At 53.0% G+C, this 23,944-nt stretch overlaps 7 protein-coding genes across 7 annotated transcripts; 3 read left to right on the top strand and 4 right to left on the bottom strand.

The window, feature by feature from the left end:
• Positions 1–809: 809 nt before the first annotated feature.
• PG986_012704 (uncharacterized protein) lies at positions 810–3,508 on the bottom strand (the record flags this gene model as incomplete). The annotated part of the gene is made up of 5 exons (XM_066848926.1): positions 810–2,061; positions 2,121–2,627; positions 2,683–2,958; positions 3,012–3,233; positions 3,342–3,508. The coding sequence occupies 5 exons, from the start codon at positions 3,506–3,508 to the stop codon at positions 810–812; spliced, it is 2,424 nt and encodes an 807-aa protein (XP_066695622.1).
• Positions 3,509–6,205: 2,697 nt separating this feature from the next.
• Positions 6,206–7,749, bottom strand: PG986_012703 (delta-9 fatty acid desaturase; the record flags this gene model as incomplete). The annotated part of the gene is made up of 4 exons (XM_066848925.1): positions 6,206–6,719; positions 6,785–6,896; positions 6,961–7,449; positions 7,545–7,749. 4 exons carry the CDS (start codon positions 7,747–7,749, stop codon positions 6,206–6,208), a joined length of 1,320 nt encoding a protein of 439 aa, XP_066695621.1.
• A 4,477-nt stretch (positions 7,750–12,226) lies between these two features.
• PG986_012702 (uncharacterized protein) lies at positions 12,227–12,412 on the top strand (the record flags this gene model as incomplete). The annotated part of the gene is made up of 1 exon (XM_066848924.1): positions 12,227–12,412. The coding sequence occupies one exon, from the start codon at positions 12,227–12,229 to the stop codon at positions 12,410–12,412; it is 186 nt and encodes a 61-aa protein (XP_066695620.1).
• Positions 12,413–15,851: 3,439 nt separating this feature from the next.
• Positions 15,852–16,196, top strand: PG986_012701 (uncharacterized protein; the record flags this gene model as incomplete). The annotated part of the gene is made up of 3 exons (XM_066848923.1): positions 15,852–15,929; positions 15,989–16,081; positions 16,149–16,196. The coding sequence occupies 3 exons, from the start codon at positions 15,852–15,854 to the stop codon at positions 16,194–16,196; spliced, it is 219 nt and encodes a 72-aa protein (XP_066695619.1).
• Positions 16,197–16,947: 751 nt separating this feature from the next.
• On the bottom strand, positions 16,948–18,471 carry PG986_012700 (uncharacterized protein; the record flags this gene model as incomplete). The annotated part of the gene is made up of 1 exon (XM_066848922.1): positions 16,948–18,471. One exon carries the CDS (start codon positions 18,469–18,471, stop codon positions 16,948–16,950), a length of 1,524 nt encoding a protein of 507 aa, XP_066695618.1.
• Positions 18,472–19,544: 1,073 nt separating this feature from the next.
• Positions 19,545–20,406, bottom strand: PG986_012699 (uncharacterized protein; the record flags this gene model as incomplete). The annotated part of the gene is made up of 2 exons (XM_066848921.1): positions 19,545–19,668; positions 19,898–20,406. 2 exons carry the CDS (start codon positions 20,404–20,406, stop codon positions 19,545–19,547), a joined length of 633 nt encoding a protein of 210 aa, XP_066695617.1.
• A 1,107-nt stretch (positions 20,407–21,513) lies between these two features.
• On the top strand, positions 21,514–23,869 carry PG986_012698 (ATP-dependent DNA helicase; the record flags this gene model as incomplete). The annotated part of the gene is made up of 3 exons (XM_066848920.1): positions 21,514–21,813; positions 21,886–23,692; positions 23,859–23,869. The coding sequence occupies 3 exons, from the start codon at positions 21,514–21,516 to the stop codon at positions 23,867–23,869; spliced, it is 2,118 nt and encodes a 705-aa protein (XP_066695616.1).
• Positions 23,870–23,944: the final 75 nt, after the last annotated feature.

The raw sequence follows: 23,944 nt of genomic DNA, 5'->3' as shown, positions 1-23,944 counted from the left end.
CGACTATTCCCCGTCGCCAGCTGCAATGCATGGTCTTCACACCACACTTGATTTTATGCGTGTAGCTAAATATTTCCGATACAGTAAGATTGCCAGCACCGTCAACCATACCAGTCACCCTTGAACAACAGAGAGGGGGGGCGGGGGGCACATCACGAATTTTGGTGGTGTGGGCGTGTCGCTAGCTGCCCTGAGCAACAACAAAAAGCATTGCGAGATTCGCTTTGGGTTCTGACGTATCGCATAGGTCTGTTGTTGTTGGAGCATACACCGGCAGCGAAAGTCGTGATGCTTTTTGGTGTTGAGGGGTCGGTATTGCGGCATCACATCGGCCAGTCAGTGCCGGCGTATGCGCCGCATTAGCCGGCAAGGTAAAAAACACTGGAAATATTCGGAACGCGGTAGCTGTAAAGAAGTTTCGTTATAACAGATGTAGCAACATGTTTTTTAAGAATCTCGTTGTATATACATTGGGTGCAGGCTTAGTCCAAAAATTATGACAGGTGTGTTTAGTTATGCCATTACCCCCCGTCCAACTTCGCTTCTTGCTCCATAGGAGACATTGCATCAAAATCCGGTGGTCAGATTTATAGAGAAGAGCTGTGTTCAACATACACGTGTGACCTCGAACTCGGACCACGAGACGGCTCTGTGCCGCCAACACTCGTGGTTGTCTATTGACTCAGCTCGGCATATCCCTTCTGTACCATACAAGGACAGGAAAAGAAACATTATGTCAAATTGAACACTATAAAATGGGTAAAATGCGAAAAGGAAAGAAAACCAAAACCTGGAAAGAAAAGAATGGACTAATAAGGTAGGAATGTAGAGCGGTTCCAGACCTCCAGGTTCGAGAAGTAAAACGCACACGCATCCTCAGTTGTCGGACGACTATCGTAGTAATCAGCATCACCTACGCTTCTGATAAAACGACCACATATGCAATGCGGTTCCATCATTTGCCGGTTAATGAGAGGAAGTGATGCGAAGTCTCGACCGCATCGTATGTCCTCAATGATGGAAATCATGGAGAAGTTCTCAGACATCCATGGTTCCCCTTCATCCAGTCTCCGGTATGTCAGATATTCGGTCTGAATACTCGCCCAGAGAGTCCAGATGAGTCTATCGGGTCTTCTGCTCCCATGTTTACAGGAGAGACAATTGTATACATCCTTTTGTTCTTGATTGAGACGGTTATATTTGTTGCTAAGGTGTTCATAGTCGTAGTATCGCTCGTATGGTTCCCCTGCACGTCTGTTGTGCTGGGCCAGATGTAAGACAGCGAGGAAAACGTCCCAACCAAGCCGCAGCTCTTTGGACCAAGTTGCTAAGACTGTGTGAGGCACGCATTCGGCAAGTTGGAGTGGATCGAGCGCCTGGTGCGTACACCTTTCCCCTTCGTCGGCTCCAAGGAGAGCCTGAACGGAAATCTCAGCCGTCATTAGCGGGTCCGCTTCATGAACTAAGAGACAAACTAGACACGCCAGTGAGCCGAAAAGCGTTTCGCCCTCGCACGAGTTTTGAGCGAGGTAGAAGGTAACCAATACCAGCGTATGCAGCGGCAGAGGCTCTAGTCGATTGCCGCAATGGACACATGATTTGACGAAGAGCCCACTCCGAGTCCCAATGTCCGGTGCTCCGGAAGATCGGTACACGCTGGTGATTGAATGACATATGGCTTGGACCGAAGTGTGACAGAACATGTGCTTCCACGAATGGGGGATATGGTCTCGTGAAGATGCGTTGGAGTGTCGGATGCAGGGCGAGTCAGCATCCCAGCGGCCGCATAGATCCACCTCTGCCCCAGCAAATTGTTGTTGCCCTCGGAACTCTCCATCAACGACTTCGGGTGAGCATGAAGAGTGACCCTTGAGTATAGTCATCATAAGAGCGTCCAGGACGGTATGCCCCAAGTTGTTGGTGAATAGGCTCTTGATTTTGTTATGTGCCGTCGTGTCACGAACCAATGTGTTCATGATACCGCAACATGAGCGGGCGCCATCAAGGTAACTGGCTGCCAGATGGAATGGGTATAACTTCTTAAGTTTGAAGTCATCGGACCTTGCATTGCATTTTATATATCGCCTAGTAGGTCGACATTACGAGCCATGATGGCAAACCCGACAGATTCAACCTGCAGCTCTTCCGGGGATCGTGCAGCTGCTTTGGCTACCTGAGTGGAAGAAAGGGGCAGCTGATCAACTTCAATGTTGCTGAACGCATTCGTATGTAGGGCTTCTTGGAGATGTGTTACCGGATTGGCAGGTGGCGACTCCTTTGGCCATGATGGCCATCCGTCGGGGTTGTTGACATCGTATTGGTCTGATGGCTCTGTGGGAGTCGATGGTGCTTCACCGTAGAAAAGCGCTTCGTCACTGATGTGGATACTCCACCGACACAAAGCAACGGGTTTAAGATGGCCATTACCGTCGGGAGAGGCACCATACACGCTCGAAGCATGTTCATGAGAACTAGTGATAGCACCAGGAGTGTTTGGTGAAGATGCCATATTGAGCAGATCGTCAAATTGCAGCATAGTTGATGTCCAGTATCTGGGACCTTTCCCCCAGTGTTTGAACGTTTTGAAGGAAAAGTACCAGAACTGGTCTAGCCATGCTATTGATATTCTAACAGGTAATCAGCTTATTGTGTACAAAAAAGTAGCTTAAGGGGATGACAGACCTTCGCTCTTTCGTAGACATGTTTCCCAAAAAGTCCCCATACCGCCCTTCTAGCAGACTTGTTGCCCGATTATTCCAGGTTCTGTCTCGGATTGCGATTGTGGTTGGCGTAGCAGCGTTGTTGGGGGGCAGGACTGTGGCAGGAGACGACCTCGTTGGCATCTGAGGTAGACTGAGCACGGAAATGGCACTTGGTGTTGATCCGGCTGGGGATTGGTGGTCTAGTGCATCAAGCATAGCCCAATGTGCTTGGGTAAGGAAGTCCGAACGAGCGAAGCTTTGCATTAATGAGTTAGAACAGTTCACAGAATCGCGGAGTGCAAAACCTACATGATTGCATCAGAAGACAGCTTCGGCTCGACACGAGACATTGCCTGTAGGTGCCGTCTGAGCTTCTTCTTGTCGACGGGCTCACCTTTGTAACGAACTTCCCCGGTGGCTGTGCCTTTTCGCTGTCTCTTCTCGAGGGCTTTAATGGCTTGCTCTTTGGCAGTGGACGAAACGTTCTTGTTCAATCCCCATTTGTTGATGTGGTACTTGTATTGTCGGACACTGGTACGGTTAGGGACAGGTATTCGCTTGGAAAGGAGGTACGTTGAAAGAAAAAGCATGGCTGTAGATGAAAGGATGTTGGAGAAGGACCAAAGTGTGGGTGCTTACTCTGCATCAAACATGTATTCCTCCTTCATCTTCAAGGCAATATCCTTGGTGGAGAGACCATCATCGATGTACATCTTCTGGATCTTTTCGCGATGGTAGTGCCATCGTTGGGAGAATTTGATGTGTAAATATCGACGATCAGGCTCATTTGAGCCTGTGGGATCCATGGTGGCATGGGGTTGCTTGATGAGGCATACAAGAGATTGGGGAATTGGAAAGAGGGTGGGCGACTTGCTTCGAGGTTCCAGTCGGGACTGTGGAATCGGGCGTTGGTTATGTATTCGTTCGTGGTCTGCCCCAGCCTGACATAAAGCAGGCGCGTCAGGCAGTAAGCTAGGGTTAGGGATCAATCGAGGACCCGGCTGCGCACTTCAAATGCCTACCCGGCTCTACAAAAGACCACTGGCCAATGAGGGGGCACGAAGGGAGCTCCCGAGTATTGCCATCGACGATCGGTCTCGGAAGGTGCAGATTGCAACCATACCTAACATAGTTAGAGCAGGGGCTCCTACCCTCCATGATCGAGGCAGGCTGTAGCTGTGACTGCTCATACCCATGTCGAACAAAAGTACAGAATCCAATAAGCCTGTCGGATCAAAGACGTGCAGTGGGTCTGATGGCTGCGAGGCATACGAATGCCACACACAACGGGGGTCTCCAGCCGGACCTCAGAATAAGCCTTTGCCTGCTTGCTGGGGAGTGCGGGTACACTCATGTAGGTGGGAGGCAACGCGACTTACCGAACGAGCGCCTATCTTGCCCGATTCGCTACAGATCCTAATAAATGGGTCGCTGGGCCAGGTCATCCAAGGAGAGATCCCGCTCCAGGGACCCAAGTAGAATGTCACTGTATCTACCAGGTACAAGCGTAGTTCGACTGACAAAAGACCAATATCCAATCAGGACCAGTCTCCTTGGCTATCATCGCATGGTCGGACATAGAGCACCACCCAAACACAATGAGCCCTACATTTCGGTGTCGAATATTCGAGCAAGCAAACAGCGACTACACAAGCAAAAAAAGACCACTGGCCAATAGCAGACACTTGGTTCGGAAAACACAATGGCGGTACATGCTCTATCGCATCCCTGATGCCTTGGCAAGGAGGCTCGAAATCCTTGGAAGTTGCCCTTTTTCAACTCAGCATGTTCGAGAAGATGGCCATTTACCCCCGGGTTTTCAACTGAATCCCACCACCCCTGGAGCCCCATCAGTACGCCTCGATGCATTCGGCCCTCCTTGGTTGGCTCTGTCATAAGCTCTCGTTCTCTCTCCTCGAACATGCATTTCTCAAATATATAAACCACTCAAAGCCCCATGAAAGTCCAGTAAATAGTTCATGCCAACTCAACTCCTCCACCATCATCTTAGTCCTAATGTAAATCACACCTGATATATACATATCATCCTATATACGTGTATTTGTCTATACCCTACCACCCCGAAGCAACCTGATTCTTTGCAAGATCGAAGATGCCGAGCACGTCAAAGAAGTCCACCTCAACCCAGGAGAAGCGTAGTGGGCACAAGAATAAACAGTCAGTCGAAATGTCTCCCAGAAGCACACCCCGGCCGTCGAAGTCCCTCAACGGACCAACTAAGCATGAGGCCTGTGACTAACTTGGATGCACCCTCTATACCACTAGGTCCTCGAAGCGAAGTACGAGCTCCAGTATGATCGTCAACACGAGCCATACGGCATCCACGATGTCCTTCTCGGATGCTCAGGGTCACACTACCGATCAGGGGACCAGTGACGGAGGTGACGGCTCCAGTCACCACACTCAGTACTACCTACAGGGTATTGGAAGGCAGTTCAGCAATCAAAATGGCGGCGGTCAGTAGGACCCCTCATGATGCGCTGTATTCTACAGATATGACGCAGTTGTTATCTGAGGGAGAAGGAATACGTATTTTGAATGGTAGGATTCCAACGACGAAACTCCATCCCAATGGCACTGACTATGCTTCCCTGACGTAGTTCATTGAACGTCTCCAATAAAGTATCTGCCTTTTAACATCTACTGGATCCAGGTACCTACGGCGAGTGTGACCTGTCGGCACCCTTCAGGACTTTAGATCAGTCCGCTAGTAGCATGGAAAGTGTTTTACCCCCCTTTTCTCTGCCATCTCCCGTACTTGTCAACATACCTAGTCCTACTCGTGTGCCTGGCATTGAACTGGCAGTTCGCAACGTAGGCCATCCTTTTTACATATAAGATATCTGCAAAATCTTCACGGGATAACTCGCATTGAATGTCAGGAAGTGAAGTTGTTGTGTCCCATCATCCTCCTTGACTCCACCCTCGGGGCGTTCCATCACCTGCTTTCCAAGAATAGGGCGAGGCAACCTAGACTAACATATCCTCTTAATGGCTACAGCGCTGCCCCCACTGGACCATTCGTCCTATATACAATAAGGTATGTTAAATGCCGTGTTATAATGTGTATTCCAATGGGCACACTGCTTATTCTACCGGATGTTACACCAAAGGCAGCGCTGTCGCCATGAGGCGGATATGTGATTAGGAGTTGGAAGCTCTGTCCTCGGTAGAGAAGCGGACTAAGCCACGACCTAAGGGAGCCACGTACTTGAAAACGGAAGGGTTGTTTGATTTGAGTTCCACCAGTCCTTGAAGTCCAACTCTATGCTCAACCTCGTAATTCGATTGGCCCGACTTGAACTCTTTGAACGCCCTCCAAACCCCGAAACATGTAAAAGCAACGCCTTCCAGCCATATCTGGACTCATAATCGACCATGGCATTGGGTCCTCAGCACTTCAGGCTCTAGGTTTGAATACCGCCCTTAGCCTCTGATTCAACCTCTTCTCTGCCACTCATCCCCGGACCTGCAAGGTAGCCTCATGACGAAGTCGCGACTCGCGTCCGTTGGCTGCACTCATTGCGGAGCATCGACTCCAGCTTCTTCTCCGACGCCGCAGCCGACCGGCTATTCTTCCAAATCTCGACCTCACCACCGCCACGCAACACACCAACCCTCATCGTAGACAACAAGTTGTGCGCCGCATTCGAGTGGTTATAAACGCCCCCGTTGAAGATAGCCGTCGCGTCCTTGCCGACAGCAGAGCCAATCAGCGCCTTGCCGCCCGGGTGGTCAGCGATAAACGCAGAGACGTCGTGGATGACACCCGCGATGGCGACGAGGGCACGGCCGGACTCGGGGTTCTGGGCCTCGGCTGTGTACTCGCTCCAGGACATGACGGGCAGCTTCTCGAGGGGCACGCCCCAGTCGAGCTTGGCGCGGCGCTGGTCCAGCTTCTTTTGCTGCTGCTGGACGCGACCCTTCTCGATCTCGTTTTGGCGGAAGGTCTTGAGGTCGTAGGCGAGGCCGACTTGCTTCCATAGCCAGATCATCCTATAAGACAGAACCACGGTCAGTTTCGTGTATCCTGAATATGAGATGAGGGGAATTTGACTTACCACTTGGTGGGGTCATACTGATACCATTGGATGGCGTTGCGGTAGTCTGAGGGGAACTCGTGGTGGAAGTTATGGTAACCCTCACCAAGAGTGACGAGGGCAGTGATCCAGTCTATAATAGGACAGTCGCATTAGCACCGTTCAGCATGGGTCCCAGGCGTATGCACGTCACTTACTGTCGCGAGGAGAGTTGCGGTCATCGAAGGGCTGGTCACCGAGGACGTGCGCCAACGAGTTGATGCAGAAGGTAGCCTGCTGGATAAAGCAAACACGGAGCATGCCGGCGTAGATGAGGCCGCCCCACCAGTCGCCCCAGCCGAGCCCGCAGACGACGGCGGGCAGGACGTAGGCCATGAGGAGGACCAGGGAGCCGTAGTGGCGGTGCTGCCAGACGCAGAGGGGGTCCTCGTTGAGGTCGGTGATGTCGGAGCGGCCGATGCGCTTGGGGTCCTGCTGCATCAGCATCCAGCCCATGTGCGAGTACCAGAGGCCCTTCTTGACCGAGTAGGGGTCCTTGTCCGTGTCGGTGTAGCGGTGGTGGGACCGGTGCTCGCGCGACCACTTCCGGATGGAGCCCTCGACGGCCGCGGTGCCGACGGCGCAGAGGTAGAGTTGCAGCGGGACGGTGGCTTTGTAGCACGTGTGGGACCACAGTCGATGGTAACCTAGAAAGGGGGGAACGCCACGTGGTGGCTTGTTGTTAGTCTTTGTGTGGCAGGAAAGGAGGGTGGTTGTCGTGGGGTTTAGAGTTTTAGCTCACCTGCAGTGACACCCAGACCGCTGTTGAAGTAGTACGCCACGGCGAAGATGAAGGTATAGGTCTGGAGCGGGACGAAGTAGGCGCCGATGAAGCCAATGGTAGGTATTATGATGACGAAGTAGATGTTCAACCAGTTGAGGTGTTGATACCAGTTTCGTAGTGTGACCGGCTGTTCACTGATGTGTGGCACTTTGGGCGCCGCCATCTTCAAAGTAGAAGGCCAAGACGGGAGTGGCTTGGCCTAATTACGGGAGATAGCAAAGAGAGTTGCGCGAGATACTGAACAAAGCTACATACATTCCGGGGAGCAGCGAGAGTGCCAAACCCTTGATATATGAACGAGATCCTCCTACTCAGTCTAGCGGTTTGTTACCGTACCCTCCCGTCATAGGCGAATTCAACAAATGTCGATGTACAACAAATCTCTTCTACCATGCGAATGTGGCGGTTTGGCGGGGTTGATCAGCAGTGCAGGTCTGGCCCGTCCGTGATGGAGAAACAGCCGAGATGGTTGGGATGGGCTGGATTCGGCAGGGCCCCTACTAGCCTTGTAGCCCTAGAGCCCCGAGTTGCCCCAAGCAGAAGCCAGCTTGACACTTGCGACAGCGCAACGGATAGGCGTCTCGGTGTCTCGGCGAGTGCATCTGGTGCACATTCTGAATGGGGTCCCAAGCGCCGGGTCCAATCGGGGAAAGGCAGATGTAAGAAACGTGTGATCCCCCGATTCCCGTCGGCCAGTCTTCAGTGTTGGGGTGGCATTTGTTGGGGAACGGCAGCAAAAGCGTACGAGGGTGGTTCGGTGCTGAACTGCTGACTCTGCTGACTCTGCTGACTGCCGGGCTTACAGCGGGGCTTCTGTAGGCTTCACCCGCAATCCGGGTCCCAAACGATTGGATCGAGCTTTTGGACAGGCCGGATCTTCTTTAATCCTCCAGGGCTGAGAAATACCATCCTGGCAATGCATTAGATTCGCATCGCGACTCAGCTAAGGCGAATACTACAACACACTTGCTGGAAGCTTAGTTGCAGAACATGATCAGGTCAACTTGTCTCTCATCATGGTGCATCGCCCAATGTCCCATCAAGCAACTTCAATAACCCAAGCTGCCAAACCGGCTGGCGCCGTCGGTGAAAAACATGGGCCGACCAAGAAAGGCACACCCGTCTAACTGATTTTCCAAACTGCCACAAGGCGTTACATGCGGTTGGGGCTGCATTCCAGGCCCTGATTTGTGACCCCAAAAGCACCTAAAACGCCGCCCAGAGGCCTGCCTGCAACCGCAAAAGGGATGCCTGAAGCCCAGCCAACCGTGCACTAAAACGCTGCAGGCAGAGCTGATTGACGCCGGTGTTAGACACTTCATCAAAACGACACTCTCGAAACCTGGGATACATCGCCAACATTTACCAGTGAATATTGATATGTAGTTGCGACACACGGAAGATCGCATTACGTGATATTTCGACCCCACTGAGATTTATTTAATCAATTGCTCACCGAAGAAGCTGTCGAACTAACTCATGGCCATTTCAAACCCTAGCTTGACCTTGACCATCGGTAAAACGCCATCTTCCTATCGCATTCGCTTGCGCTCACTCACGCCTTGTCACGTCTGGACTCCTGTAGGTGGAGGCATCCTTGGCTTGATCAGCCCGCTCTGTCCCAAACTTACAACGATTCCAGTACGTGACAGAGACAAGGGGTCGTCGCGATAAGAGGTAAGAGGCAGACGAACGGCCCCAACAATGACCAAGTCGCCGCGTCGTGCCCTGTAGCCGCATCGGCATGGCCCGGGCTATTGGGCAAGCCTTTTCCGTAAGGTCCCGAAGCAGATGTATAGGTAGATACCTAGGTAGCCAGTTCCCACGAGCGTCAGAGAACGCCACGAGTGCCACAACGGCTGGGACATCGTTCAGACTGCGGCTGCCACGCTGTGGCGTTTCGAAGCGGACCATGCCGCCAAGAGCACAAACGCTAGTCCATACCCAAAGGCGTCGCCGTCGTTTTGGACCATGCTCAAATGAACCAAGCCGCCGTTGGTGGAGCCATCATGGCTTTTACTGTGGCTGCCATAGGTGCCATGCTCTCGGTCCGGTTGTGGCACAAGCTCTTCAAGATAGAGCACCACGGTATCTACCGATTGTCTTAACGGAGCCGTTTTGAGTCGAGTAGCTATAGTTTTCCACGTGCAGAAACGTCGATATTTGGTAGGCGACCCATCATAATCCTCGTAGTTTGTGTGGCATATCATGGCAACTCATGATATGTCAGGGGCTTCTGCTGCCTTTCTGCGCGACTCGAGAGAACTGGCTCCGAATACAGCTCTATCAGATGTCCGTATGGGAAGCGGCCATGCGAAGCATTGCGATAATTGTACGCACAGTCCAGTTTACGTGAATCAGGATTTAGTCTAGTGAACTCGCCAGTTGGCCTGTGTTTGACTATACTACCCCTCTATGAGCAACTATGTTTCAGTGCACTACTTGATCTAACTGCGATGCACCTCAAGGTGGCAGAGTCAATGTGACTGCTTTGGTTTCAGTAACTCTGGCTGTCCATACTGTTCGTGGATTCGCTTCCTCCAGGGGTTTGTTGTTATTGCAAGTATCCACCTATCGCTGAGGCCCCCATGCCCCTGGGTATCCAGTATATGGACCGTATGCCCCTGTCTGGGGATACATGTACGCCGGCGAGCCGTATGGGCCCGGCTGGAATCCGGCTCCGGGTGTGTTATGGTAGTGGGGTCTAGCGAGGCCGTCGTAGCCGTTGGCTACGTTCTGGTCTGGGATAGCATGGTTCGTCCCGCAGCCGGGCATGCCCCACTGCCTAGTACCCAGCATATATTGTTAGTATAATCGCTTTCTCGTCATGGGGATGGGCTTATGCCTCGATCTTATCAATGGCGAGCTGGTGTCCTAAATGGAGAAGTTGGGCTTGTGTGAGGACTTAACATTGCGGTAGATCGGTTCCGCCACCGCCTCCAGCTCGGCCTGGTTGGTATCCCTGGCTATATAAGGGGGCTCTTGAGATTTTGAAACTGCATTCTGATGTTGTGGTATGTTTCGCTGTTCACTGGAATCTGTTGTTTTGTTGTGTGAAAGAGTATGTATGGCTTTGACCCCAGAAGGACTTGAGGCTTTATAGTGGCCTGGTTTGATGCGTATTTCCAATATACGATATTTGGGTTGCAATCATACAACATCCACTTGAATCTCGTGGTGTATGAAGCCACAGTCGATGGCTCCATAGCAACGTAGCAGCAGTGGACCAGTGTCATTCTATATGTACCTAGACACACCATGATATGCTACCCCTACTTACTCGAGCACCCAGATGACACGAGTGCCGCAAGTTAGTAAAGCTCCGGAGCCCTACAATAAACTAGAAACGCCCCTTCGCAATGTACGCCCCGCCTAATTTGAGCAATTACTGCTAGTGAATAAACATATCTGACAGCCAAGCAGGGTTAGATATCAGGGGCTCAGAGATCCAGTACGGCGAAACGCCATGTTGTGTTCAGGAGATGGCCACACGTGGTAGAGGCGGTCGCAAAAGCCCCTTGCAAAGTGGCGCTTGGTACTCACGCGGCTAGGCCCGTCAAGACACGCCGAGGGGAGAAAAGCTGTCATCTGTCAGCCCCTAAAGCGGAGGGCCAATCAGGGGATTCCTTTCCCCATCGAGATTTCTCAAGCCATACCAGGCAACCCAGCAAAAGCAAAGGACCGAGAGCACATATCTCCCTCGGATACATCAACTCAACAAATGTTTGGTCCGACGATGGAATCACGTTCCGACAATAAACCAGAGCGCAAGTCGCCGCTCGATTCTTAGGAATATTGTAGGGCCGCGTTGTTTTGACACATACAGGGGTGTCACTGATGGCGAAGCCTTACGTGTATTTTATAAGTGATTCAATTAGTCTCTATTAACGACTTAGCTACTACAGTTTCTCGTCGCTATTACTGGGAGAGTCATACACGGACTTGAGCGCTTCAACAGCTGATTCTAGGTGGTGTTCCACGAGACAACAACTCGTTTCCATCTTGAATGTAAGCTCTCTAAATAAGCAGCATATATTTTCGCTCAATTCGTCGTTAATTAGTCACCAACACACCACAATTATAAGTATCAAGCGCCCGAATTGCTGGCACACCTCAAAATTCCACGTCGAAGGTGTGACCAGGTAGGGATTATCCGTTTTCAGAATTTCTCCACAATGTTCGAAGCTAAAGATGTTGCGTTCGTCCTGAGTCTCTAACAGTAATACGTAAACGGCTGGAATCAGGAAGGGCAGTGAAAGGTCTTCGCGCTGGGTTTGATTTGGACCATCTTACGAGGTCGTCCCCTGTGGCCACATTTACTAAACATTTACCTCGCTCCCAGACCAACGTAGCGCTTTCTGAAGTCGACCAACTAGGAGGGAGGTACTAATATCGGGCGATTTCAGTAAATCACGAGCCAGTAACCTAGTGGCTACCAGGTTGCCTAGGGGTCGCTCCTGATCAAGTCCTCGCACAGTCAGAAAGGCAGGCCCTGTCCCATTCGGCAAGTAATATAAGACCGTTTGAAGGTTCTTGCGTTGAATAGTGAGGGCGAGGCCATCGAAGGTGTTCGAATTCCCGAATAATCAACGGGCCGTGCTCGAAGGGGGTACTCGGTAAGTATATACCACCTCGCGACCATGTTCTCCCTGGCACGGCGACACGGTCTCATCGCCGTCGCTGAGGACGAGAATCATAACAGTGCACTTCTGGCGGGTCATAAATTGAAGGATAAGACGATGCCTGGAGTAATGCACGGCCGGGTGCTTGTAAAGGCGATCGATAGCGGGCGGCTCAGGGGCTCAGAGCTCGATGTGCTGTCCTAGTATAACGACTTCTTGTGGCAGTTAGACGAGTCTTCGGTTAGTCCGGATCACCGGAGGAACAGGATTGGCTGATACCACAGGCTCTAATGGTGACTGATGACTTGGCCGTCAAGTGAATGTCAGGCGAAGCGACGCAGATAGCTAGCCCGGGTGCAGCATTGTGGTGACCGGCCCTTTGAGGCAATTGAAAGTATCAAGCCGCAGATCTGCGTTGTTCTGCGCCAGATGGCCGTGAGGTTTCCCTAGCCCGCGCGAAGCAATGACTGAGGCTGAGATCTTTCCCGTCGGCGCTGTGAGGCCTGAGGAAAAGCAGAGCCGGTTGGAACAGCCCAGGAGCGTCTCGTACAATGAGCAGCAGCAGGATCAGGAATGCCAGCAACAAGACAGAACCTATCGTCATCATTTATCTCTGTCTTGTGCGCCTAGGCGTCTAGCGCAGCCGGTGAGACGGTTCGACTCGGAACGCAGCAATAGGACGTGTTCCGTAGCGCCACCGCGGCTCAGAAGAAGGGACCGGTCGACGGCAAGCCAGTTGTGACAGGCAGTGGAGGAATGGAAGTATGATTCGCGGGTGAGGGTGGTCGGTGAATGAAGTCTGGCGGGAAGGGAAATCCTGTTTCCCCTCGGTCAGCTGGTGGCGATGTGGTTCGACTGGAACGGGTGGCCTCCAGCATCTGCACAGCGGCCTGGGCGACCGTTGCTGCTGGATGCCATGCGGCTTGCTATGCCTCTGGCACGGTTTCTGGTCCAAGGAAGATGGTGAAGATTGCTCGGTGGTGTTCCATTCTTGGCTCGCCAGGCGGCACGCATAGACTGGCAGGCCCCATCCATTTCCGACTACCCCAACTCGACCCCCCCTGCTGCCTTTGCTTGGCTGCAGCCTCCCACTGGCGGCCCAGCTCGAGGGGTGGCGCGGGTCTCCAACACGAGTTTGGCCCGGCATCGGCTTGTTTTTGGCCGGCCACCTACATTCGGAGTTGCGCAGTTCAGGATAAATGGCACGATACTGTCTACTGATCATGAGGCTCGAGATATTTGTCGTGTAATTGAAAACCAGAGCTGGCTTACACCATCCAGTGAGATTACGTAGAGGGTACATAGCCACCGGTCGCATTCATCAGTCGGTGATCTTTCCAGGGATGTCTTTCAGCTGCTGCAGAAGAAGCAACCCGTGTCAGGGATTTGAGACCAGCGCATGCACGACGAGTCACGGGTGGTAAAAGGAATTCGTGGAAAGAACGTTACCGGTGGCTAGAACAATCACCACAAGCTCCGTTTCTTGCCGCCCGCCGTGCGAAAGGCGCCAAAGCCCCCTGGTTCACGGCATCACGTCTGCGCTATGCTACGCAAAGATGGTGTAACACAGCAGCCCCAAGTGCACGTAGCCATCGTATTGATACGTGCACAAACAATCACCGATTCTGCATCAGGTGTAAACGAATACGACCCAGCCACGCTCCCATGTGGCGTACTGGCAAGGGTGTTCACAATTTCACCGCTCCCCCGATCCGCACATGGCAAATCACATGGTTTGAGCGTGACGGAGATCTTCGGCCAATGATAGCCGAGACAGGCCCAGCCCATCTCGTCCGAAGCGCCCGTACGGCCTTTAGATCGTGGAGGCAAAGATCCGGGCGTACTTCAAATTCTTCGGCAGCGAGGGGCCAGGCAGGCCAGGCAGCTAGGCATAAGCAAGCGGCTACGGAGCTGGACCAAGGGCTGGAAGAGGCCCTATCGGATTAGACATGCCGACACTGCGAGGTTGAGCCGCTGATGAAAGAATGATACGACGCAGGCGAATCCCTGGTCTGGTAACCAGGGTGCCATTTACTAGTCCTCAGCCGCACATCTTTCTTCTTCTACTTGCTACTATATAACCGTTCAGGGGAGCAGAATGTCTCAGTTGTGACCCCGACTCTATGGGCGCATCTAGCCCACACCCGATCTGAACCGCTCGACTGAGACTAGGGACGTGCTTACTCTAGTCAGCCAGCTTCCAGCTTATCGGCCGACGCACCCACCTCTTCAGCCAGCTGATTCGAAGCTTATTCGAAATAAAAGTAACGTTTCGGGAGATCGAGCACACGATCGAGCGGACGTCAAGGGCCGAGCGCGAGCAATGCCGCACCTACTCACATAGCACCCTTTCCAGGCTACAGCACCCTTTACAGCACCCTCTACGCCCTGTAACGCCCTCAAAAAGCTGGATCAGCCGGCCTAAGGTCGACTGAATCATTCAGCCAAGATTCGTCGATACAATTAGATACGATTGGCCGGTCCCGAGACGAGACAACGGTCAGCCGGCTTTTTTTCACTTTCAGCCAAGGGGTCGAAGTAAACACACTGCTGGATTTTCGGCTGATATGTAAAAAAGGGGCCGTCACCGGACGCATGCTTCTAGCCCCTTTAAGGGGACGTGCGCGGCCCAAAAGCTCAGCTGGCTGACCAGAGTAAACACGTCCTGAGACTAGGGCTTATGGGGGGTGCATGCAAATCGTCCTATTTGGGTAGTACAGTATACCGCCGATGGCAACACCTTGGACCGGGTGTGGCACCATCTTGCAACATCAATATACAGCGGCCCGCCAAGACAAATGGGTAATATACACTCTCGGCGATAATACTTGTGCGTAGCAAATTAAGTGGTGAGACTGAAGAAGAAAAAAACAATAGTTTAGCGGTAAAGGGGAAAAATCCCAACAAGGAGGACGCAGCTGATTTGTTGGTCGAAAGAAAATAGGGAAACTGCGAATGGGCGGAGGTGAGTTGCTTGCCCAGGCGTACTGTGCCCCTGAAGGAATAGCAGCCAAGGTGTGATGCATCCTGCGCGCTCGAAAACAGGATTGTCCAAGATGCTCTGCCGCGTCGAACGGACCTGGGTGGATGGGTCGGGCAAGAGACAGTATGCGGCCTTGGCATGCCCGCATGTCAGCCGTGTCCTGCAGCATTCCACTGCGCGGCAGCTCAGACACCCAGGAACCATGGTGCCGGATAGTGCAGTCCTCCCCCAGATCGATCTTGGAAATGTAGGAACATCGACAATCAAGGAAACAATCTTCGTGATCGACAACGTCATGGCCTGCGAATGGAGTCACCGGCGGTGCGGGATCGTTGCTTGCCTGCGGGCTCCAGGGGGATGGATGTAGGAAGACGTTCACGATGAAAATGCTTTTCATCAAGCACCACAAGGCCTCCTCGCGATGGCCATTTCGTGTATATAAGGACGACGTTCTGCCCGGTAAACATCCAGCTCTTCTCTCTCCTCATCCAGCACTCAATCATCCAACATCACCAACAACTTCCACTACCACTTCACTATCACCTACTCTTTGCTCCTTCGCAAATACCAACCCACCACCTTCAAAATGCAGTTCACCATCATCTCCACCATCTTCATGGCCGCCGCCGCCATTGCCAGCCCCGTCGCTGCTCCCCGCCCATGGAGCCCGCTGACCTGGTCGTCCGCACTGGCGGCGGCGGTGGCAGCACCAAGACCTGCTCCGGCAACACCAAGCAGGTGGGTCCTCCGATGTACATTCCGGTCTTAAGAGCTTTACTAACACACTACTTCACCAGACTTGCTGCAACGGTCTTCTCAACTGCGTTGTCCAGGTCCTGGGCTCCCAGTGCTCCGGCGGCGTCTACTGCTGCAACACCTCCGCCGGCACTGTAAGTCCACTTCCTCCTATCGAATATTTCTCAGTGACAGGTACTAATATCACTTCTCCAACGCCAGGGATCCATCATCAACATCCAGGCCCTCAACTGCCTCAAGCTCCTGTAAGCGTCTAGTAACTCTGCAGTAGTTGCTTGACTCGAACACCTTGGTATTTGCCAAACCTCGATGGGTGCGAGTAAATCCCCAATGGTAGTGGGATTGGTTGTCTGCTTGCTCGGCCACAATGTTGAAGGGTGGAACAGGAAGGGTGCAGGAGCGTTGCATCGCAGTCGGAGGAGCTTTTTCATTATTGTACCATCGTCTCTTGGTGCTTGCACCTGTCTCGATAATCGTGGCCACGATACACCTTCATTTTCAGTTTTGATAGTTAGTTAGCCTTGCTATTAGCCTTGCTCGTAACAATATCAGAAACCTGCGCAGAGAACAGACCGTCTTCATTGCTGGCACGAAATTTCCATTTCCCTTCTCTGCCCTCTTTTCACCCTTTTGCCCCTATCCTGAGTTTGACAAGCCGGTTTGCCTCGTATCAAATCAATCGCTTTGAAATACCAAAAGTTGCACATCCTCCAAAGTGATCATGATCTGTACAAATGATATGCAATCCTTGAAGCATCTTATTATTTTGTCCCGTTTACCATAATCCCCATCACCTAAATTCGCAAATCTTTCAGTCACTAATCATTGCATCATTCCCTGAATTATATACACTGGCTAAATACTACTAGTTATATCAAAGGTTTCCAAACATTACTAACGGATATGTAGGGTGCCACTTCTCTGTTCCAAGTACGTGCATACTATTGTGTCTCTATTATGTCATTCTCAGCTCGTATGTACTGTCTTGGCATCTTCGTTTCTATGGCCATAACCCCCGGTCGAACGGATCGACGCTCGGGTAGTCAGCCCGCATCCCCATAAGCTCACTGTACTCGTCCCTCAAAATGTCGGATCCCAGATTGCGTATCCCCCTGTACTGGCTCAGCTCGTGGCGGCGCAGCGCCACGGTCCAAGGGAAGCTCGAGTAGGCCACGCCCATAAAGGCGCTCGACTTGAACATCATCAGAAAGTCGACTAGCCCCTGCTGGTCGAACGTCATCTGCTCGAGCTCCTGGAGGGAGTCGCCCCGCAGCAGGTCTTGCTTGGTAACCACTGTGACGTTGCGGATGTGGCTGCGGCTGCTGCTGCTGGTTTTGTTGCCCCGGTCACGTAGTACTTCACCATTGGTCTCCTCTTCGGTAATCCGTCGCTGCAGATACTCGGCGAATAGATCAACCACGGTTCGGTTTCCGCTGGCGACGTACACGGCCTCAAGGCCAGTGCGCTTCAGGTTTTGGTATTGCTCTTCGAACTGATCCTCCATGCGTGCGAAGCGGTACAGATCCGGATTCCAAGCGGATACGGCATCCTTCTCCAAGCGCAGGTGGGCGCCGTAGTAGGCATGTGGACTGATGGCCAAACTGGGGTCGATCGAATGCTGCTGGGCCGAGTTGTCTGCGCCTATCCGCCTACGCAGTGCAGCAAGAGCCCTGGCCGCCATGACACGCGTCTCGTTTCGGAAGGACAAGATCTTCCCGAACTCGCCCGCGAACGCGTCGCCGTCCTCCCGCACTGGGTACTCGAGGTACGTCTGCCCTAACTGGATGTGCACGGGCGCTTCCGGGCTGATATTGATGTTTTGCTGGGCGAGCCAGCTGTCGAAGTAGTTGCGCCACTCGCGCGGGAACAGCAGTAGGCTCTCGTCATCCTCCTTGTTGCTGGCGCTGATCGCGCCGCTACTCTTCCTGCTCTTGCTGGAGCTCTGTTTTTCAAACTGATCACCCACCACCGATAAGGGCTCCACCGCGCGCCGCTCGTAGTTGGGAAAGTCCTCGACGCGGTCGTAGAGCCGCATGCCTGGGCACCCCTGCGTGAGGTGACCAACAAAAGCGTCTCGGTCGAACAGGTAGTCGAGCGGGACCTGCACTGTCGTCTCGATGTCGGTGATGTCGCGCGGGTTGCGCTTCGACAGGGACGGGATCACCACCGCGGCCCCCGCGTGGATGGCGTACCGCACGCACTTGAGGATCTGCAACCGCAGCATGCCGACGCCGCCGTGCTGGTCCTCGCACGTGAACACCAGGCCCGGCCGGAAGTGCGCGGGGCGGACGCGCGTGCACGCTTCGCGGATGGGCGCGTAGTCGATGGGGGCCGGGAACTCGACGGCCGCGGCCGTCTGGATGAAGGCGTCGTCTTCCTCCTGCTGCGCTGGGGTGAGGGACTCGGGGTCGTGGTAGAATAGGTTGGGCCCGCGCAGGTGGACGAGGGAGACCCAGATAAGGAGGAGGAGAGCGGCCTGAGCCACCCTTATCACGGCGGTGTTGGCTCTATCGGTGATCGGCATTTTTGTTATAAAGTATATACACCCGCGACATGAGGCTTCAACGAGGATACGAGAAATGAATGGGCATGACAGCAAAAGTTTGCTGCTCGGAAATAGCCATCACCTTCACAGAAGAAACCGAAAGTTCAAACGCATGAGACCTAGGTTGGACCGCACGATTGCGTGCTACGGCTGCAGGTGCAGGGGCAGTCATTGTTAGGATGTTCACCAGGGATGCTGGAGTAGTAGTGCGGTAGTGTGGTCACCGGCACTTTGTGCTGAAGCGTGCTGTTCAATCAGTGCTACATTAGAGACCTGTCTGTTTGGCTGTACCTGCGCTAGCCCAACGATGGTACGAATAGTCCGTCCCATATCACGATAGAATTCGACGATGTTCCCAGCGAATAGAGTTGATGTAACATCTTGGCAAGTCCTTGGCATCAAAACGTCGGATGTTTCCTTTGACTTTTTTCCTCCCCTTGATTTGGCCCCCGAGTCGGACGAGAGTGGTCAGTGGACCGTTGGGCGGGGAAGGAAGCAAGGGGGGGGGGCCTGCCAGATTTCGATAGAGTTTCGTACCTGAAACCGTTTCAGACTTGGCGATTTCGGACGTGCTGGTTAGAGCGCAGATCTTTCTCTGCTGCTCTGAATCAATGCATCTGGATCAGCCGTTGACCATTCACCGCGTCATCCATTATGCTGTCTCAGATGTCGGCACTTGTCAGCTTCGGTTTGACGCCTTCGACGCACTTGATTCATAGTTAATCCGAAGAGTGAAACAAATCAGACTAAAATAGAAAGTCTGGAATTCCGTACACATCGATGACAGTAAGAGGTGCCTACTCGAGATGGGCAAGTCCTTGGAAGCGTATCAATGTCGGTGCACTTGATTTGTCAGGCTATCTTTCCTTACTTACATACCTTGAGTTGCTAGGTTTTTTTTTTTTTTTTTTTTTTTCCCGTCGTGGTTGCACACTGAAACCATTGTACGCACATGCCGACAATTCCGCCATCAAAACCCTAGGAACCAATAACCAACCTTTCCCTTGTGTCGCGTATGCCAACTTTGCAGATGCTGCAAGTGTCGACTGCTCTTAGTCGAAGTCAGCCCCAATAGTCGCGTCCGGGGCCGTGCACTGCTGGATGGTGTAAGAGCCCGTATCCGAAGTCTGGCAGGCCGGCTGCACGGTTGTGACAGCTTGCGCTGATACCGGGGACCTTGTCGGCGTTTAGCAATCGTGAATCGAGGCAGCATAAACTGAGACGTCCACCACCAGGGGCCAGGTATATAACCCGATGCAATCATGTAACATGGGATGATAGAAGTAGTATTCCATTTCACAACATTAAAACAGGCACCGTGAGAAGAGACGTCTTCGCGATGTTGCTCAAAGTTGGGGTGCGATAAAGGGTTGTTGCCCAGTCAGGAAAGCAGAAGAAAACTTACATGCTTCCCCCGCAAACCCAGCTCTGCCTCACTGCCAAGACCCAACGATCCCACTCGAACCGCGCGCTCGTCTTCACCGTATACTGGCTCCGTTGCTGTTGCGCGCCATCCTCAGGCGCCGCCGCCGTTGTCGTCTCGATGGTGCGGTCGCCGCAGGGGTACCAAGCCTCCCCGTCGTCGTGCGTGCCGCGATTGAAGCTGCACGCCGTCGTGACGGCCGCCGCCGAGTTGTCCAACGCGAAGGCCACCTGGGTCGTGTTGGGCAGGGGGTCGATCTGGCCGGGCGCCCCCACGTATTTCAGGTACGCGAACTCGCGGACGACGAAGTTGGCGGCGGCGACAGTGGCCACTGAGTCTCGCTGTCGCAGGGGGCATTCCGGGACGGCGTATGTCACGTCGGCTCCATCCGCGGCTGGTGGCTGGAGTAGAATGGCAGGTGTGGCAGCATCGAAAGCAGGGAGGGCCGAAGCCGCACATACAATTGCCAAAATGAGGCAAATGTGCATCATTGTGGGGTGTATTTAGTATTGGAGGGGAATACTATCGCGATGTCTACAGCGAGAAGCTGGATCACGAGAGCTTGATGGAGAGCAGCGCCATGAGGTGACATAGAAGGAGGGTGCTGGCCCGCGGTCAAAAGCTGCCATGCATGCATGTCTACCTCCTGATGTCACTGGGGTCCGCGAGATAGGGGGTCTCACGGTAGTTGTCATTTACATGAAGCCGAAGATGGTCCCGATTGGCCTCTTTTGGGACACGGAAGTATGCCTTTAGCCGGAAGAAAATGAGGTTTGGCCCGGACACTATGCAATTGGTTGATTGCCAACCACCACCCTATGCAGAGTACTGCACTACGAAAACTCATTCGATGTGAGCGGCGCCGCGATGGACAATGTAGCAATTACTTGCTGTATCAATCATGGGAGGCAATTCGAATGTCGCCGTCCCAAAGGCTGAACTATTGTGTTGTGTACAAGTCTGCCACTGTGGCCACTGCCGTGTACTTTTCTCTGGCGACGCGACCATGGTAATCCTGTGCAACAGAGCTCTGCTTCCTTTCTGGGAACAATTACCTTTCACCTGTGACTGATCATTCCTATAGAGCCTCCCGTCATCATCTGTACTTATCCGTACACTAGACCTCATGCCGCACAGCCAGCATTTGCACATCGCGAGCAGGAGTGCTTCCAAGAGCAACATGTTGAACAAGGGACACTTCACGGTTCTCAGTGGCCGTTGCAAATAGCCAGGCCTACCTAAATCCATTCGATGCGCTGAGTCACTAAAACACTAGGCGCCCTTTTGCCAGTAGGGGGGTGGGGGCCATTCCAGCTGTCGCCTGGGGAGCTAGAGGCGGGGGGCGGGGCAATCATTCCAGCGCCGGGTGCGCTGGATCTTGAGATCCACCAACTGTCAGGGCAGTGACAGCAACTGCCAAATCAGACGCGTCTCAGAACACGCTTGGACATTGCGATGACGAGCTCCAGGTCAAACAGCAACTTGAGCGCAGCAATTATCTGAACCTCGGAAGAACACCAACCTGGAAGCCAGATTCGTCAGCCATTCAATCTAGCCTTATCTTCAAGGCGCGCACGGCCATCCGGACCTCGTGCATCATGGACGACGATTTTGATTCCGGGGACGACCTGTTCGACAACGTTAACGCCGACGAGCTTGTCACCCAGAACAAGAGACCCGCTTCTCAGGGCCTTACTGCAAATGGCAACGACGACAGCCATGGCAATAGCAAGCGCCAACGCCTGGACCTTGTCGGCGTTGGTCAAAAGCTCTTGCGTGAAAAGTTTGGTTATGACAAATTCCGTCACGAACAGGAAGGCGCCATTGGAAGTGTGCTGAAGGGCGAGAACACCTTGGTCATCTTTCCTACCGGTGCCGGCAAGTCGTTGTGTTACCAGGTCCGTATTACTCTGAAGCCCCTTCCGCGCCTTTTTCACGACTTGGATTCCGGCTAACGGTCCAAATCACAGATCCCGGCCATCGCTTTTGAGGAAGTCGACAAATTGAATGGCGAGGACCGGGACTTCTCTGGCATCACCATTGTCGTTTCACCGCTCATTGCCCTCATGAAGGACCAGACGGATGCCTTGAAGCGGAAAGGCATTGCTGCTGAATGCAACGACTCCACAAAGACATTCGAGCAGCTGCAACAGATCAGCTCCGACATCAGGAGCGGCAAACTCCGAATGCTGTACTGCTCACCGGAGAAGCTGAACAACGAGGGCTTTGTAGAAAGTCTCAAATACGTACCTGGTGGTATTCGTCTGTTGGCCGTCGATGAGGCTCACTGTATCTCAGAATGGGGTCACAGTTTCCGCCCCGACTACTTGAAAGTCGCCCGATTCGTCGACGAGATCAAGGCAGAGAGAGTGGTTTGCTTGACAGCGACTGCTACCCCCAAGGTTGCCGATGATATCTGCAAACAGTTCAAGATAGACAAATCCAATGTCTTCCGAACTTCGCCCTATCGACCCAACCTGCACCTCCAGGCAAAGTCGACTCCCAACGAGAAAGCCAAAATCGCTGAGCTACTCGCGTATTTGGATAAGCATGATGGCTCCACCCTGGTCTACGTCACAGTTCAGCGTCAGGCTGAGGAACTCGCTACTACGTTAAGGGGAAAGGGGCATAATGCAGAGGCTTTCCATGCCGGAATGAAGGTCGAGCAGAAGACCTCCATCCAGGACCGATTTATGGCATCCAAGGTGCGCATTGTGGTTGCCACCATCGCATTCGGGATGGGTATCGACAAAGCGGACATCCGCAATATTATCCACTTCAACACGTCAGGTACCGTGGAGGAATACAGCCAACAAGTTGGTCGCGCTGGACGAGACGGGCTTCCCAGCTACTGTATGATGTACATCAGCCACGAAGATTGGTACATCAAGGAGAACTTTGCCCGCGGTGATCTCCCCTGCAAATCGTCACTGGATGGGCTGCTACACGATGTTTTCACCCGCGAGATGATAAAAGGGCGAGACGGAGAGGATGTTATCAAGCTCAACCACAATGAACTCTCACAGGCATGGGACATCAGGGCAAGTCCGCTGTCGATCTTGTTCGCGACCCTTGAGCTCCGTTACGGTCTCCTCCGAGCCATCACGCCGGAGTACTCTTCTTACCAGTTCGAGGATCGAGGATTCTACAACAAGATGGCGGCCAACGATGGCTCGCCTGAAGCCAAGGCCATCTACAAGCACGCCAAGAGGGCGAGAAAGTGGTACACATTCGACATTAAAGCGGCGATGGCAGGGGGTCTGTCCAGAGCCGACTTGGTGCGCAAACTGAACCACTGGAACGATGCGGGGGCCATCATGCTCAAGACGGGTGGCGTCGAGCACCGTTATCGTGTCCTCAAGACGCTTCCCCGTACCAACGCTGAGTATAGCAAACTGGTCAAGGAACTATACGCCGACATGGAGAGCCGGGAGCTTGATGCATTGAAACGTGCCCAGGATGTAGTGGATCTCATCACTGGGGAGAGATGCTTTGCTGCAGCGCTTGCCGAGCATTTCGGCATGTCTCTGCCAGACGGCAAGACCTCTTGTGGACACTGTACGTTCTGCACGACCAAGAAGGCCATCGAGCTGCCACCCAAGCCGCCTGTCAAAGTAGACATTGCTGGCATCCAGGCGGTCCTAAAGGCTTGCGACGTCCGGGACGATCCGAGGTTCTTGGCCCGAGTGGCGTTCGGCATCAAGAGCCCCCCGGGTTATGAAGCTCAAGCTCCAGAACAACAGCGTCTTCGGCTCATTGGAAGACCACGACTTCACTGTATGTATCAATCTGCTCACCTCAAGTTTCCCGTACTAATACCATGCAGTCCTTGATAAAGGAGTTCACCAGGGCGTGCCATACCCCTGAATGAGCATTCCTGTTGTACTGCTATCCCACGATATGCTCACTTGTTCTTTGTGACTGGGTTGCATGATGGTTCTAGTCATACATTAGTCTCGGTTGTGTAGCATATATTGGTATCATTCTAGGACAAATCGTCAGGGAGAAAGAAGTTAGTTTGACTGACAA

The sequence above is a fragment of the Apiospora aurea genome (genome assembly GCF_038362705.1).
Source record: "Apiospora aurea strain CBS 24483 chromosome Unknown utg000008l_segment0_segment0, whole genome shotgun sequence".
Lineage (NCBI taxonomy): Eukaryota > Fungi > Ascomycota > Sordariomycetes > Amphisphaeriales > Apiosporaceae > Apiospora > Apiospora aurea.
Note: the sequence above shows the minus strand (reverse complement) of the source record. Positions and strands in the feature narration are given on the sequence as shown.